At 48.6% G+C, this 16,598-nt stretch overlaps 3 protein-coding genes across 5 annotated transcripts in view; 1 reads left to right on the top strand and 2 right to left on the bottom strand.

The window, feature by feature from the left end:
- Window positions 1-11,855, bottom strand: part of LOC144159358 (uncharacterized) — a 29,739-nt gene extending 17,884 nt beyond the window's left edge. Inside the window, exons 1-9 of one of the 2 annotated variants that reach the window (XM_077690781.1) lie at window positions 11,623-11,855; window positions 11,039-11,198; window positions 10,748-10,800; window positions 10,586-10,663; window positions 10,414-10,508; window positions 5,667-5,759; window positions 4,352-4,448; window positions 2,462-2,529; window positions 440-515 (exon numbers count right to left, since the gene is read on the bottom strand). In XM_077690781.1, the coding sequence (XP_077546907.1) occupies window positions 440-515; window positions 2,462-2,529; window positions 4,352-4,448; window positions 5,667-5,759; window positions 10,414-10,508; window positions 10,586-10,663; window positions 10,748-10,800; window positions 11,039-11,159 (681 nt within the window). In that variant the 5' untranslated portion in view covers window positions 11,160-11,198; window positions 11,623-11,855. The other variant, XM_077690782.1, reaches the window with a different exon arrangement.
- Window positions 11,856-12,617: 762 nt separating this feature from the next.
- Nd-30 (NADH:ubiquinone oxidoreductase core subunit S3) lies at window positions 12,618-13,599 on the bottom strand. Its single transcript, XM_077690783.1, has one exon. It carries the CDS (start codon window positions 13,497-13,499, stop codon window positions 12,696-12,698), a length of 804 nt encoding a protein of 267 aa, XP_077546909.1. The 5' UTR covers window positions 13,500-13,599; the 3' UTR covers window positions 12,618-12,695.
- Window positions 13,600-13,738: 139 nt separating this feature from the next.
- Window positions 13,739-16,598, top strand: part of LOC144159357 (protein tudor-like) — a 49,719-nt gene continuing 46,859 nt past the window's right edge. For both annotated transcript variants that reach the window (XM_077690779.1, XM_077690780.1), the window contains exon 1: window positions 13,739-16,322. In XM_077690779.1, coding sequence (XP_077546905.1) covers window positions 14,084-16,322 — 2,239 coding nt within the window. In that variant the 5' untranslated portion in view covers window positions 13,739-14,083. The remainder of the gene's footprint in view (window positions 16,323-16,598) is intronic.

Raw genomic sequence — 16,598 nt, forward strand, 5'->3', positions numbered from 1 at the left:
CCACAGATCAGCTAAAGAATGTTCCAATCATATCTGTGCAAACGCGTGATGCATCCAAGCAGTATTTTTGAAGCAAAAATAAAAAAAAAAAACGTTTATCAAACAAGAGCTTGCTTGAAGCTTGTCAGTGCTCAAGAAGGAGGGTGAAGGGGACAGGCAGCGAAAGAATGGAAATAAAAAACGGGTATTGATGCACAACACAGTGTTTTGCAATAAAAATGCACGAGGAAATGATGAGTATTTAAAGGAAGAAGAAATCGTGGTGCTAACTAGACGTGGACGAAGGAGACAAAATACGACAGATACAGGCGCCTGTATCTGTCATATCTTGTCTTCTTTGTCCACGTCTAGTTTGCGCCACGTTTCAATCTTTGTTTAAGTATGTACAAACCAGCTCAGCAACGAGTTTTGTTAAATGATGAATCATACAGCAAATTACCATCAGAGGTGACACCAGCATGGCAGCGATGATCGATACCACATTATTGTCCATCAGGCCAAGAGCGGCAATCATGCTGAAAAATGAATGAAGAAATAAGTAGAGCGACAGCTGTTTGCAAATTCGATGCATGCAGCTAGCTGCCTCATTTGACTTTTGATTTACTGATACTTTTATGGGGCTGAAAAAAACAAAGCATAGCTAAGCATAGAAACAATTCCGAAAGATGTGCACACAATAAATAAATAAATAAATAAATAAATAAATAAATAAATAAATAAATAAATTATTAGCTCATTTTACCCTACAATGTGATTTCTTGACATACGCACACAACAGAAGTATGCAAATGTGATTATCCCCAATTGCATCAGTTGAAACAGTGTATTTATTATCTTGTTATTCATATTGGGAATACTGCGTAATCTGCTTTTTCAACATGCATTGTTGTTCACTCTCCTCAGCTAAACCAAGTGTCTAAAATGACAGCGTGTGCTGCCACCTGTCTTGGCACTTTTCACACGGCGTTGATAATGCATAGTTGGAACAACAACAACACAGTTGGAACAACAACAAATGATGGAACAAGGCTCCATAAATTCTAAAACTAACTTCATACAAATTTTGCATTGATATTTTTTGTTAGAAAAGTCCTGCATTAGATGCCAAGCTATGTAGACTTCAATGCACTTGACGCAACACTTTTGCTTCGCATTTTTTTTAGGGGGAGGGGGGGGGGGGGAGAAGGGGGTACATTGCTATTTTCAAGAAATAAGGAAGAGTCCACTGTAGCCCCAATTAAGCCATGCAGTTTTTTGTGAGAACAATGGCTCTACAAGAGCAATATTAATCCGAATTGATTGCAGGGTTTAACGCGCCGACGCAACGCAGGCTTTGAGGCGCACCGTAGTGGAGGGTTCCGGATTAATTTTGACCACCTGGAGATCTTTAACGTGCGCCGAAATCTCGTACACATGGGCGTTTTTGCTTTTCACCACCATCAGAAATGCGGCCGCCGTGGCCGGGAATTTATTAATCCGGATTCTCTGAGGCAAAGCCGGAATGAGCCAAAGCCGAGAGCTGATCGTGGAGTCCCAAGCTGCATAAATCTTGTGAAATATATATGAGAGCAGCATTAATCTGGATTCCCATGAAAGGGCAAAGTCGGAACAAGCCGGAGTTGAAAGCTATAACCGAGCACTCGCGGCTAAAATGCAAAGCATGGTTGCTCAACTAAACATTATGTTAGGGCTAGCATTAGGCCTAATGACGTGGTCTCATTCACATATGCTAAAAGCATTCAACCTAGGCATGCTTTTGCTTAGATTGTTTCAGATAGGTATGGCCATACATTTGAAATTTGAAAATGAACACTAAGCTTTTTAAGCTTTATTGTTGTGTTTAATATGCTCGCAAAGGTTGCAACCCTTGTACGAGGGCATTAGTAACTTTTTTTTTAATGTTTCACAGCTTGTACTGCAAATTTTGACTAAGTGCGAAGGAAAATTGTAGCCATATGGCTACAAAGGAAATCTGTACAGCTTGCTCAGAAACTTCGCAGTTGAAGAAAAATTCGTCCTGGTCTAGGATTCGAACCCGGGACCAGGGCGGTCGCTCTACCAACTGAGCTAACCACAAGTCTAGCCGTTTGTAGCGAGAGAGCGAATTGATCAACTCATAAGTAATGGAAAGGTGTTAATCGACCGGATTTAGGGGAAATCCTCAAGGTGGAGCAAGTTTCTGCGAAGGCAGATTCTGCGAAGAAAAATTGGCCACCCAGCATGGCCCTCACCGCCTAATTGGCAACTGCCCCAGATAGTCGGTGATCCCAGGTTCGAATTCTGAACCAGAAAGAATTTTTCTTCAACTGCGAAGTTTCTGAGGAAGCTGTACAGCTTTCCTTTGTAGCCGTATGGCTGCATTGAGATGCATGTCAAATATGCCTTCGCGGAAACTTACTCCACCTTGGGGACTTCCCCTAAATCTGGTCGGATATTAAAGTATATGCCCGAAGACACTTACCCAGCAAGAATTATAAATGCGACGAAGTCAAACGTCAGCTCTCCCTGAGCCTTCACCCCTGCAACAACCTTGAAAGGGCAACGAAAGAAGCAGACAAATGTAACAAAATGGTGTGTTCGTACAAAGGCGCAAAAAATGTGGTGGAGCCTTTCCTGCAAACTAGACCCGGCCGTCAGGGTATTTGGGGTGGCACTACTTCGCTACTACTGAAACGCTCTGCACTATCTCAGGATTAATTAGGAATCATGATCGACCAATTGTTGTTTCCTCAACAGAAGAACTGACAACAACGATGGCACAGTGTCTCTGCGATTGCACAACCTTAAAGTCAGTTTTAAAATTATGTAATGAACATGCGATCCTAATTTGGTTTTAGCAAATTGCCTACAGTCTTGGGTTAAGTGAATGAAAAATACAACACAGCGTACTGTATTGTTTTATAGTTGTGTATCAACTATCCCGACTTCATCCCTTATTTGAGAGACAACAGTCTCTACAACTACAGTAAAATCTCGTTACAAAGACACTGTTACAAGAGACACTTGGTTACAAGAGACATTTGAATGAAGAGGGTTTGGTTGGTTTTCCTATGTTTGTCACGTTAGCAACATTACATACAAGAGACCTTGGTTACAAAAGACACGATTCTTGGCTCCCTTGAGTGTCTCTTGTAAACGAGGTTTTACTGTAGCTAAGGAGCTGAAGGGGCTTAATTTTTTGTGGCATGGCGCAGCTCCCAAAGTGGCAGACAGGAAAGCAAGTGTGCTGAGCGGGTGCCAGAAAGAAGACATTTGCCTGACAACACCATCAACTGCGCCATTTTCTGGTGCACCAATCAGCTGAGCAGTCACCCATTTCTTGCGCTTTTCCACGGGCCTCCTAAGCTACTAAGGCAGCAAGTTAGAAGATTAAGAAGAAGGTCGATTGATTGATTGTAGTTTTTAAAGGCCAACTGCACTGAAAATTTCGACCTCTTGAAAACACTATTTCCGTATTGTCTGCCTAAAAAGAAAGCAAGATGCAGAATACAACAGCTGAAATACGTGCATGAACACCGCGAGCGGTCAGCAAAAATAGGTGATTTTGAAACCGAAACCGAGGAGAGCGCGGCCGTTGAAGTGACGTGCAGTTGGCCAGCGAGCGGCCGGACGGTCAGCAGCTCGGGAGAAAGCCTGCGCGCTAGCTCTATGCGTGCACGGGGCAGCAAATGGGTGAAGCGTGCGCAGCACAGCTCGACCGGTTCTCCAGTTGCGTGGCTGGCCAGAGGAAGAAGCCTCTGTCGGCTGGAGCATCACAGGCGCGTCATGGCTATGTACGTGATCTGCCGGCAGGTACAGCGTGGTCAGTGGCAGAGCTTTTTTAATTGCTTTTGACTGATTAACGTGGCGTTTCTCCAGAGGCTACCACTCATGTTCCAGATGATTGGGTGGTACCTACTACACATTCAAAATAAATTTGGTCGAGGTGAAATTTTAGTGCAGTTGGCCTTTAACACACCGACACAACGCAAGCAATGAGGCATGCCACAGTGAAGGGCTCCGGATTAATTTTGACCACCTGAGGATCTTTAATGTGCGCTGAAATCACGGGGGCATTTTTGCTTTTTGCCTCCATCAGACGAGCAGCTTCCGAGGCTGGGAATCGAATCCGCGTCCTTGTGCTCAGCAGCACAATGCCTTAGCCACTGAGCCACCATGGTGGGCGATTAGGAGGACGGGAGAAATAGTGAAAGAGAAAGATAGAGAAAGACTGTAAGGAGGGCTTTGTGCAGGGACACTTCTGAACAAAGATCACTGCTGAGCAAACCAGCATACTCAAGAAAAAAAAAAGAAGCGGGGGGGGGGGGGGGCGTAGAGAAATTAAAAGGACCAGTTTTGGCAAGCTACACACCTGGGCTACCGTTAAACGTGCCTTCACCGACTTCAAGAACTTTTTCTGCATCGATCGAAACCCACTCTCCTTTTCCTTCTCCTTTTTTGCTTCATCGCTGTAATGAAACGAGTGCAAAAGGGCAGTCATGATGTGAATTGTGTGTGCTCACAAATGTCACTACATCTCAGCAGAACAGCCACGAATTGCCGCGACACTTTTACGAAGACCTTGTTTCAGCTAACCCAGCAATCAAAAAAGTTGATCCTTTCTCCACAGTACACTGCTAAAGGCAAGAAGTGACCCAAAGAGGCAGAGTGCAAGGTGCTCAACATTACAAGTTCAGCAACTTGAAGATGGACAAGTAATAAACTGGTTATGGACTGTGATTTGTTAACCCAAATCTTGCTTTCAACTGAAGCTGGAATCTGTAAAGAGATTAGTGTCATAAGTGCACACTACAAATGTACAACTATATGCTCCTTTTTGTTTCTTTCCTGTTGCAGCGTAGAAGGTTGAAATGCCAGTAGAACACAAGAAAAATAAATAAAAGGTGTTCCACTCAATGTGAAAGCTGTCAGAAATGCAGAGCAGTGATTCATCATAATGGGCTGCAGCGCCGTTATCTGCTCACTGCTACCAACCCAACGCATTTCACATTTCCCGCCTTCGCAGTGCTCGCGCGCCACCTGCCTGAAACTGCGCCAGCGGGAGTTCTGTTCTTTTTGTGCTTGCTTTTCCTCCCACACGTGCCAGAGTTGCACTGCCACTTTTTTTCGCTTACTATCGTAAAAACCAACCCAACCAGCGTTCCGAGCTAAATGAACGCAGGCGCTGCGGGTTAATTACGTATATTTTGCTTCAAATGTACCTGCGATTTCCTCTGCGCTAAACAACGGGGAGATGTATGACAAGCGCCAGTGGTTCGCGAGTTTTGAACGCTTATGACTATTTAAACCGCTTGGTTTTCAAAGGCTCCGCGGGATGCCCTACGACGGGTAATCCGGGCTCTACTTGGGTCCGTTACCTTGCTGCGCCGCTCTGATTCTGGCAGCCGCTTGACATCGAGCGTTACAGCGAGCTACGACGACAAGGCGAGCCCCTAAAGTGCTCTGCTCTTAAAAATCAATCTGTAGTTATGATTTAAAGGGATACTAAATGCAGCTCAGCTGCAGTTCCAAGTAGTACAATAAAGCTTCCATAGCTTTCGTTTTTCTGCATTTGTTGAGAGACGTTTTTGTACTGTTATTCATAAAAACAGACAATTAAAGTGGCATTTCTGGGTTAGCTAGAGCGGTTACCTGTGTACGCTCTCGTATTTCTTGCCGACACTCACCAAGATTCTTGGTTAATCTCCGCAGCCACTTTGCTCTCGTCGTCATCACTTTCGGCTTCCACTGCTCGGAAGAATATTGGACATGGAAATACCCTGTGAGAGGAGAACAAAAAAAGAAAGTAAGCAATCATGTGGCACTGTTTATGCCTGAAGCATTCACATAAAAACACCCTCCAATGCTTAAACAAAGTCTGTGGCTAGCGTTCCGTCCAGACGGAACGATGTACAAGTGCTAAAGTTCCGTCCAGACGGAACGGAGCGCTGTGGATTATCCTTCCGTCCAGACAGAGCCGGTGTGAAATTTGTACAGTTTCGTCCTGACGATAGCAAAACCGGCTGATTAGGCGCCATGCTCAGTCTTCAGATTTGGTGTAGAGGGTGCGCCTCGGATAATGGCACCCTTGTACCGGGTTCGATGCCCCCGGGCATACTTTATTTTTATTTATTTTTTTTGCGTGGTTGTGCCAGCATTTTGTAACAGCTAACTTCGAGCCCATTTGGCAATTGACGCGGTGAGAGCAGTCGGTCTTGATTTTGCACTCAACCGGCTGCTCCGCTACCGGAACCAAGGCCGACGTATCCATCGCCACAGTTCCGATCATCTGTAGTTCGTAGAGATTACTAATTAACGGTTATTCTGGCTAGTCAATGAGCAGAAGCAGTTCATTCGGCTGGACTGCTCTCGCTGCTTGTTGTGAAGGGCGTGGTCGAGGTAGCGGCTTGGAGTTCCGTTTGATGGAGAGTTAGTCCGATTGCTTTTCTTGAGTTTAGTTCATTTTTACCCAACTGGTCAAACCGCTGCCGATCATTGACTAGCCAGAGTCACATTTTATTAATAATCACTCTCAATGATTACACATGATGGGCCGTCAAACGAACCGCCAAGCTCGACCACACCCGCTTCACAACCTCGACCACGCCCGCTTCACAACAAGCAGCGAGAGCAGTCTTTCTTGATACTTACCCAGCCGAACGAACCACTTCGTTGTGCTGCTGAGCACGAGGTCGCAGGTTCGATTCCCGGCCGCGGCGGTCGCTTTTCTGATGGAGGCGAAAAGCAAAAACGCCCGTGTGTACGAGATTTCAGCGCACGATAAAGATTCCCAGGTGGTCAAAATTAATCTGGAGCCCTCCACTACGGCGCGCCTAATCACCTGTGTTGCGTCGGCGCGTTAAACCCAACAATCAATCAATCAACGAACCGCTTCCGCTCAATGACTAGCCAGAACAATCGTTAATTAGTCATCACTACAAACTACGGATGATCGGAACTCTGGCGATGGACACGTCGGCCTTGGCTATACGCCTCGAGCGTGGCCTGTAGGGGCGCCACTGAAATCCCCCTAGCGGCCCGTTTCGAAAGCAGCCGTGGGAGTCGCCGGCCCGCTCCCCACTGTCACCGTTGCTTTCGGGGCCCGTTCACGACTGAGATTTACCGTTTGTAGGCGTTGGAAATACGTATGTATGTGGAGTAGTCACTCTGTTAGCAAATGTGGTGTGTTTACGAGAGTGTGAATGTGTGTGACGCGATCTTAGTCTAGTACATTCGGTCTGTACAAGCGCCAGGTGTGCATCACAGGTTGGCGTCGCGAAACTGGGATATGCATATGGAGATGATTGTTATTCCACTGCCCTGAAATTTACTAACAGTGTCTCCGTAAGCATAATTTCCCCGGATGGTCATGCTATGGCTATACACCAGTTTTGTGCATTTATATAACCTAGTGGAGCGCTCATACCAGACAGCACGCCAGTTATGCTTGGCAATATCATATCTCAGATATTGGTTACTACCCTGGAAATTATTTTTCATGAACATTCTACGAAATAAGTATGATGAATAATCCAAAATTATACCCGGGATCAGCGCACAACCAAAAACAAATAATGCTGGATGCTGGGGCGTCTTGTCGTGAGCTGAGCGCCCGCAAACATTCATGTTACATATGCCCTCCGCGAGCAGGCCGGAGAAGGGCTTCTACAGTAATGCCCATTCGCGACTATAAACGTTTCTTCGAAGCATAGTATACATGATGCAGGGAGCCCGCAGAATCTAGCACAAACGGAAATCAGAAGAACTTATCAGATATCCCACTCTTCTAACGACACCTTTAATCAGTTTTGAACTTGTATACCTCAAAAGATGCGTTCGCCGAGGGAGCAGCTGTTAGTTGAAGTCTAAAAACTATAGTGACGTGAACGAGTAGCGTGTGTGTGTGATTACTAAAACGTTCTTTCCTTGATTTCGCTCCGCAATCGTACAAAACGATACGTAAGCGTCCCCCTCCCTCCTCCCCCTCCCCATGTCTCGCGAAATAGCAGTGCATTTCGCACACTAGTTGGTCTCGCAAGTACTACCCGGCTTAAGTTTATACGAACGTCTTTAGCATTTCAGAAGCTTCACTGAGTTTTTTTTTTTTTTTTCATTTCTGTACGAGCTATTTTGTTTTATTCCGGACTCGCAGACCATTAATTTTTCAGTGGTTTAAATCACTTTTCTTGGTTCTTGGTATAAGGCATGAGTGTACATATTTCACGACGCAGAGCCTTGGAAGATACTTAACATTTTCGCGTGGCTTATATTCTTATAAAAGGCACAAGTTTTTATCAGGTATTGGGTAATCGCACCCCCGAAATATATTTTTCTACGACGCAAATATTCGTAATGAGGCCGCATTCGTTGTCCGCTCTACAAAACAAAACACACCCCTCACTGTGCCAGTATCAGGTTTAAACGAGGCGACAATAAAATTCACTTGTGCCGGACGTATTCGGAGGTGACAGTGGTGGTATGCTGCTGTCGTCGCCGACACGCGTAACAGCGGCCGAGAAGGACGCAGAGCCGCGTTCCCGGATAGCTATGGTTGGTGTTTGAGCACCCTACCAAGACGCAGCGGCTTTTGAAGTGACCTAAACGTACTCTTTACTTACAGACGTCACCATAACAAGGGTTTTTAGCGCTTGGAAGGGCAAAAAGAAGCGAAAGAAAACCAAAACACTGCATGAACCCCTATGGGCCGCGCAGCGCAAATCCCGTCAACTCCACGGAGAAGCGGCGGCAGGCGGCGCAGCGATCGCAAAGCTCGAGGCGTATAGTGAGCGGTAGCGGAGCGGCCGGTTGAGTGCAAAATCAAGACTGACTGCTCTCACCGTGTCAATTGTAAAGTGGGCACGAAGTTAGCTGTTACAAAATGCTGGCACAACCACGCAAAAAAAAAAGCATGCCCGAGGGGAATCGAACCCGTTACAAGAGGGCCATTATCCGAGGCGCACTCTCAACACCAAATCTGAAGACTGAGCATAGTGTCTAATCAGCCGGTTTTGCTTCCATCTGGACGTAACTGTGCAAATTTCACACCGGCTCCGTCTGAACGGAACGCTAAGCTCTCAACTGTATTCCGTCTGGACGAAAGGATAACCCGCAGCGCTCCGTTCCGTCTGGACGGAACTTAAGCACTTGTATATCGTTCCGTCTGGACAGAACGCTAGCCACAGCCTTAAACAAAATCATGGCTTAACGGTGGACCACAGTTTGGTCTGAGCTGCTGCATGCAGAGCATTCTTACAAAAGAACACCGGAAGCCATACTACTTTACAGTGTTTTATCTGGAAGACAACACATTTTGTAACTTTTGGATTCCTGCTCAACAATGAACAATGCTCACTTTTGTTTCTAATTCTATAAAGCTGATATTTTTCCCCACTTATTTCCCTCGGATTCATTTCGTGATGTAGACAAGCGCATCACAATGTGCACAGTCTTTCCTCCATGGCATAAGGAAAATGCCAAGCAAACTTGGTCAGTTGGCTTGGAGAAACGACACCCATTCAGGGGATTGGCCGAGAAGCTGCAAATCAAAAAGTAGGCTACAGTGACCCTCCTTTCTTTACAACTCCGATCCAGCGCCAACGCATTCTTATCTGTCCTTGTCTTCGTAAAGAAAGACCACTCGACAAAACGTGAGTGTGTACCAGTTACCAAGATGAACGGCACACTTATGTGTTCCCTGATACCACAGAATAAGCCTCTCAGAGCTCCCTAGTCAGCCAACGTCTACAACTTTGCCCCATGCTAGTGCCCTCAAACTATGCACTGCATTTACAGAGCACATGCATTTTACCAGCTGACCCAGTCATGTGGGAGCCAGTCTGTCCAAAAAACAATGTTTGCCTGCTATATTTTTGGGTCACCATACAGCTGACTGTCCATTTCACAACCAGTTGCAAGGCCCATTGAAGAAAGTAGGTCCCAATCTATCTCCCAGGCATTGTATTCCATTCCAAGGTTAATTCAAAGCAAGACAGTCTTCACCCCTGGTGTGCCAAAGATAACGTGACCAAAGGAGCAGTGCACGCAGCAGAAACGATGACATTTGAAAATTTCTTTGCAGATGCAAAGCAGCTGCACTTTTGCCACACCAGGTACCAGACAAACGTAACCATAAGGCATGAACTTTGCGTCAAGTATGAGATTGCACAAATCTGCAGTTTCGGCAAAAAATGTACAGCTTTCAACTCCGTTAAAATCTAATATCACCCAAGCTTGCCGCATGTCAAGTTCCTCTAGAGAACAGCAGTTAACACACTTGTCTATAATTGCGAGTTCTACTTCAGTTGATCCCATGTGACAAATCTTGAGACAAACATTTCAAGAAAACATTGGGGACTAAAGCAGTTTGATCAGAGACTTCATAGTAGTGCGGTAGTCCTTCGACTGACGAGCGTACGGCCAAAGAACGAATCCCACCCGATAGTAGAGTCGTGTCTCGAGCCAATCCCCCTCGAGGTCAGATCCTGAAGAAGGCAGTCTGTGGCTTTGCCGCTTTCATATGGGAAGGACACCTGAATGAGAAATGGAATCAAGTGACCAACTGTTACTGGATAGTCACTGAATAGTGCTGCATAGTTACACACCTTACCTGATAAAACTGGTCTTTAGTAGTCGCATTCCAAATGGCATTTCGGACTCCATATGACTGTAAGCAGTCTTCCAGGGCCTAGAAAGCACAAGTAATACATTAAACCGAGAATAGTCTGAAAGAAAAAAAAAAATGCATGTATGCTTGTACACACACACACACCTGCTTCAAAGTAAGGTGCTCCTTGCTATCACAAAAGTTCTCTCGGTCGTCATCTACGTGGATCCAGAGAAATAATAAGAGAAAAAACTAAGCTCTACGTATACGGTGTTTCACAGGTAAGTATTTTTTCAAACTTCAAACGAACTACGTTCTAGCTTTTCGTTCTTAACATTTTGGGAGGGGCGGCGCACGTGAGAAAGTCAGCCACGATACGAGCGCGACAAGCTTGTAAATACTGTTAAAACGTGCGTTGACAAGCAGCAGAAGTACGAAGTAAACCTTAGGTTATACCTTCCGACAGAGTTGCACGGCTGTCCGCTCGAGAGCGATCAGCTTTTTCGGTCTCCTCCTTCGGGATGCTGACTAGAAACCACATCCCCGACCTCATGTTGTCTTGGCTGTCAGCAGGCATTTTTATACAATCTTGCGTCGCAGGCGGGAAAATTCAAAGCTGCGAGAAGAAAAACGGGTTCAACAAATAAAACCTAATCCTAATCCTAATCGCCGACAATTCAAACCGTGCCTGCTCGATTAAAGCCGCGAAGAAGGCGTGGCTATAGCTATCGATCAGCTCAGAGTTTCGACAGCATGCGCTGGAGCCAATGCAAGAACGAGATGCGATCAACTGACTGTCTACGGTATAATTAATTTGTCAGGCTCGAGTGATTGATACCATCCGTTCACCTTAAAGAGCGCAGGACAATAGTATCGTCATTCAGGCAAGGACGGTCGTATTCACTGTCACGCTGAGCAATAAAGCTCCCTCAAAATGGTCAGTATCAACGTGAGCGAAACCTCGCTACTGATATCATTGTAGAGCTGCTGATATACAGCCTACGAACTTCAGTAGTTGGAGGGCTTGAGGTCTTTCTCACCCACAGTACGCAGACGCCCAAAGGCTGGTTTCTGTTTCTAAGCCGTATTAGCCGCGCGCGCAGAAGTGAAAAGTTCCGTAATCAAGTTCATCACTTCCATGTCCCCCAAGAAAGGCAAAATGTGCTTATAAATAGATATGAATATTTTTAGGAGGCTTTTGCACGCTTCAATCCGGCGTGGACCTTCGCCTAGGGAACGGGCTAGGGAGAATGCAGCTCTACGGAGAACGCGCGTGCGTATCTAATGGGTTGCCGCCGGCTACGAAACTATTGTGGCTATTGTTTTCTTTATGCACAAAAAAACTCTACTAGGGAAATTTCTGACTTCGCTCGCCGTTGTGCGAGGTGCGGCCAAGTGCAATTTTCAAGTGCAGTTTTCGATTTGGCACGGTAAGTAAGCTAATTTTAATGTCATGATTTCTAAGCATTTGTTTTACGCGTGTTTGGAAACCCGTATGTCATCAAAAACTGCACGCCGCTATTCAATGTGCGTGTGCGAGTTGCAGGTGCAAGTGTCGCAGGCAGAGATATTTTAGCGTGGTCAGCAAGCAAACGCGCCTTTGTCAAATGCTGTGCGTATTCACATTTTAACTGTTTACCGTTGGTTAATGCGCCACCACTGACAATACCGGGGTGCGCTTAGCAACGCTGCGTGTATAGTTTAAGTTTTGACAGGTAAACGCGTGGCCATCGATAGAGAGTCTCAACAGGTCAGCGTTCTGGCTTTTTTAACAAATCATATCATACCAATTGTTTTTCACCTTAAAGCTCATCACCTACGTGTTATAATACATGTTATAATTCTACTTTCACGTGCTGTTTATTATTCAAGTTACGGGGTCGTTGTACAGGTAAGTGGAACGCGTTTCGGCATTCATTCGTGCCGGCGTGGTTTTTTTTTTCTTTTTGCATTTGCCAGGCCTTTTTTTTTTTTTTTTGCGTGGCGTTGCAAAGAATTTTACCACGCGTCTCGCAGCCTAAAACAAAAAGCGCGACACCGTTTAGACTCCTTTATTGACTACTAGGTCGGTTTTGTAGTTTCTCCTTTTCTTTAGCACAGCGCCCTGAAGCCGTTATTTGCTAGTCTTCGGTTCTTCCTGGCCGCTGGGCAGGGCGACTTCTTGCGCGGTGTTGTCTCCAGAACGGAACTTGGGGAACGTCTCCCACGGCGTAGACAAGTCGAACTTCCGAAACTCCTGCGTCAGTTCGAGAGGCTCGACGACAACCCTCTGAACCTCGTCGTCGTAGCGGACTTCGACGTAGCCCGACAGCGGGAAGTCCTTGCGGAATGGGTGGCCCTCGAACCCATAGTCCGTCAGTATCCTCCTCAGGTCGGGGTGGTTGCCGAAGAAGACGCCGAACATGTCCCACACCTCGCGTTCATACCAGTTTGCGCCCTTGTACACGGCCGTAGCAGAGTCGAGAGGAGTCAGTTCGTCGGTGTACGTCTTGACGCGGATCCTGGAGTTGAAGTGCACCGAAAGGAGGTTGTAGACAACTTCGAAGCGGTACTGCCTCGTCGGGACGTCGACGCCGCAGATGTCGACGATGTTGGTGTACTGAGCGTTGTGGTGATCCTTGAGGAAGCTGAGGACGGGCACGACGCCTTCGGGGGCGATGAGCACTTCGAGCTCGTCGCCGGGCGTTATCTGCACCTTCTGGACGTATTTGGGCAGACACTCTGCCACGTACCTTCCGAAGTCTTCAAGCTTGGAACGCTGAACGTACTGTGGCTTGCGCACCGTCGGTCTGGTTTCTTGAGTCGGCGGTGTTGCGGACTCGGTGCTCTCGCGACGGCGTGCTATGGCCGGCGTGGTCTGCCTTAGGATGCTTCCAAGTCGCGCGAGGCAGCGGGCCCTTCCCAGCAGCAGAGACATTTCGCGAAGAAGGAGCGTCCGAAAACTAAATTTTCTGGTCGACCGTCGTTCTCGTCGGACGACCTCCACAACTCCACAACAGACAGCGATGGAAGGTTTGGTGATGATGATAGCTGATATTTCGTCCTTACTACTAGCGCAGCCTAGCGTAGGTTTGGGGCCGGCGCCATTTTTTTGTTCTTTGGCGCGCCTTCTGGTGACAAGGAGGTTGTTTTGTCGGTTTTGTTACGCAAGGCGTTTAGGCTTTACACTTTTGTTGTTCTACGTTCTTTGCGGCTTCGGGCGGTTGGGGTTCCTTTTCGGCGCACAGTAAGCGCGTTTATTCTGATTCCTGCGTCGCGTTCGTCCTGGCGCGTCGCTGCAACGACTGGACTGACTCTCACATCGCGGCCAGCGGCGTCGGGCTCCGTTCGTGGAGGACCCCAACTTGACAGTTGCCGGCAGCGCTTAGTTCGGGATTCGGCGTCTACCTGCGAGTAAGCCGGCGGCGTCCTTCAAACCGCGTCACAATGAGCGGCTAGAGGCGGCATCTTTCCGAAAACTACGCAGGCAAATACGGTGGTTCGAGGTCAAAAACTGACACCATGACGAACGTCGTCCCGACAATTACGGGGGACACCTTCAAGGCGACCGTCACCCACGTGGCCTCGGAGTACCGCTGGGTTAAAATGTACGTGCAGAGGGACTACGAAATGACGGAACACATCGAGACTTACTTGGAAGGCCTCGAGCCCAAACTGAGCGAGTTGCCGGGATTTATGCACCAGAGCCAGATACCGCTGGGAACGCCGTGTTTCGCGCGCTTCACGGACGGCAAGTGGTACCGCGCCGTGGCCTCCGCGTGGCCTAGGGGCGACAACACCCAGGTCGAGGTCACGTTCATTGACTACGGCAACCCGGAGATAGTGAGCGTCACCGACGTTCGTCTCGGAACCGACCCCATCTTCCACACGTCGCCGGTTGCCATTGAGTGCTTCCTCGACGATGTCGACTTGCAGCTCGTGGCACCGCAGGGAGCCGAGGCCCTGGTGGATTTCCTGAAAGGCCAGCTTCAGTACGTGGAGGTTGGCATAACGGTTCGCAGGCTGGAGCAGGTTCAGGTGGCCTGCGTGCGGCCCATTGTCGCCGTGACGATGCCCGACGGCGCCAGTCTCACGGACATCATCATGCAATCGCCGCTTTTCGCGGTCTGCACGGTGGCGGCACCGGCCATCGTCAATGCTCCGTCGTTCCATTACCACGCCGTACATATGAACACCCCCTACCAAGTTTATGTCGCGCACGTCGAAGACATGGCCCGCGTCTTCCTCCACCTCGCGGCGCGGGACCCCGCGCCGTTTACCGACATGATTCAGGCGCACTGCGTGAACCCCAGCCCCCTCGACCCGTCGCTGGTCAAGGAAGGAACCGCCTGCCTCGCGCGCTTCACCGAAGACGGGCTCCTCTACCGCTCCTTTGTGTACGAGTACAAGCAGGGTATCTGCAAGGTGCTCTTTGTGGACTATGGAAATTGCGAGCTGAAGGCACCGAACGAATTGCTAGTCATTCCGCCCGAGCTGCTGAAGGAAGAGATCTTCACGATTCGCTGCAACGCGACGAGCACCGGCTTGGACAAAGACACGTTCGTGAAGCTCACCACAGAACAGGAGCTTACGTGCCAGTTCTCCCCGGCCGATCCTCCGAACTTGTACAATGTCGAGTTTGTGGGCCTGACCTCGAACAGGCCTGCTGCGTTGACCAATGGGCTGCCGCCGGGCCGGCCCCAGATTCAGATCCAGCGGCTGACGCTCGAGTCGGGGTGTCGCCATGCCATGCAGGTCACGTTCATAGAGTCCGTGCAGGTCATGTATGCGCAGCTCAGGGAGATGGTGAATGACATTGAGCAGATGTCGAGGCAGCTCGAAATGGAGTCCCCGTCGCTTCCGCTGCTCGCTCCAGTGGACGTCGTGCCCGGCGCTGCGGTGGCCTGCAAGTATGATGGCATTTGGTACCGGGCCGAGGTGCTCAAGGTGGGACCTCAGGTCGAGGTTTGGATCGCCGACTACGGAGACACGGCCACCGTGGACCTCTCGGATCTTCGGCCCCTCGACCCGAAGTACACCCTCCAGCCGGCCTACGCGACCAAACTGACTCTGGACGGCTTCACCTGCTCGCCGATGGCCACCGAACTAGTCATGGAGAACCTGGAGACACTCGTCCTCGACGCGGAGGCGAGTGTCTCGATCGTGAACGTCCTCCCCGATGGAACACACTCCGTGCAGATCTTCGTCGGGGACCCTCCGAAGTCCGTCGTCAAGGCGCTGCAGATTGCCCTGGCGAACGTTGAGGAAGTTCGGACAACTAAGGTGCACACGCCATCCGTGAGCCCTGTCGAGAAGCTCCTGGTTATGACCGTCGTGCCGCCGCAAAGGTTCTTCGGGCAGTTTCTGAAGGTCCCTGAAGGTCAGTTGGACGAACTGCAGGCAAAGCTCGGCGAGCAGTATGCCGCCTCCGCCCCAGACCCCACGTTCCGGCCGCAGCCCGGGGACCACGTTGCCTGCCGGTTTTCCGAGGACGGCGCTTTCTACAGGGCGGAGGTTAAGAAGGTGGTGGAGGGCGGGTTTGATGTCGCCTATCTGGACTACGGCAACGAGGAGACAGTGTCGCCGCAAGACATCCGGCCACTGGCGCCGCAGTTTGGCATGCCCCCCGCGTGCGGCATGATCTGCGAGCTGAAGTCTGGAGAAGTGTCCGACGCCATGCTGGAAACGGAGGTTGAAGTGCGCTGCTGCGCTTGCCGCGATGGCGTCAACGTTGTGGACTTCCTCAATTCTGGCCTAAGAGGTTCGTGCTCGGCTGGGGCTAACTGGTTGGGATCAATTTTGGCAGCTGGGGTGAGAAGCCGCCACAGTTTTTTCAGGTTTCTTTAATTTTTCTTAACGTGTGTCTTCGAAATGCCAATTTGAAGGGATAGGGAAGATAGCATCTCACTCTTAATAATAATAATATTAATGATAATAATAGCAGAAAATACTACATGTCTATAATAGTTAAATATGCTCCATCAATACTTCGTTCAGGATAATACTGAACATAAATGCACAGAGCTGTTGGGGAAAA

This window comes from Haemaphysalis longicornis, unplaced genomic scaffold, assembly GCF_048455015.1.
Source record: "Haemaphysalis longicornis isolate Haplotype H1 unplaced genomic scaffold, Haemaphysalis longicornis Haplotype H1 scaffold_10, whole genome shotgun sequence".
Lineage (NCBI taxonomy): Eukaryota > Metazoa > Arthropoda > Arachnida > Ixodida > Ixodidae > Haemaphysalis > Haemaphysalis longicornis.

Coding starts and splice junctions, on each gene's coding strand:
- Nd-30 (XM_077690783.1), bottom strand. CDS start 13,499: ATGTCTCTGCTGCTGGGAAGGGCCCGCTGCCTCGCGCGACTTGGAAGC.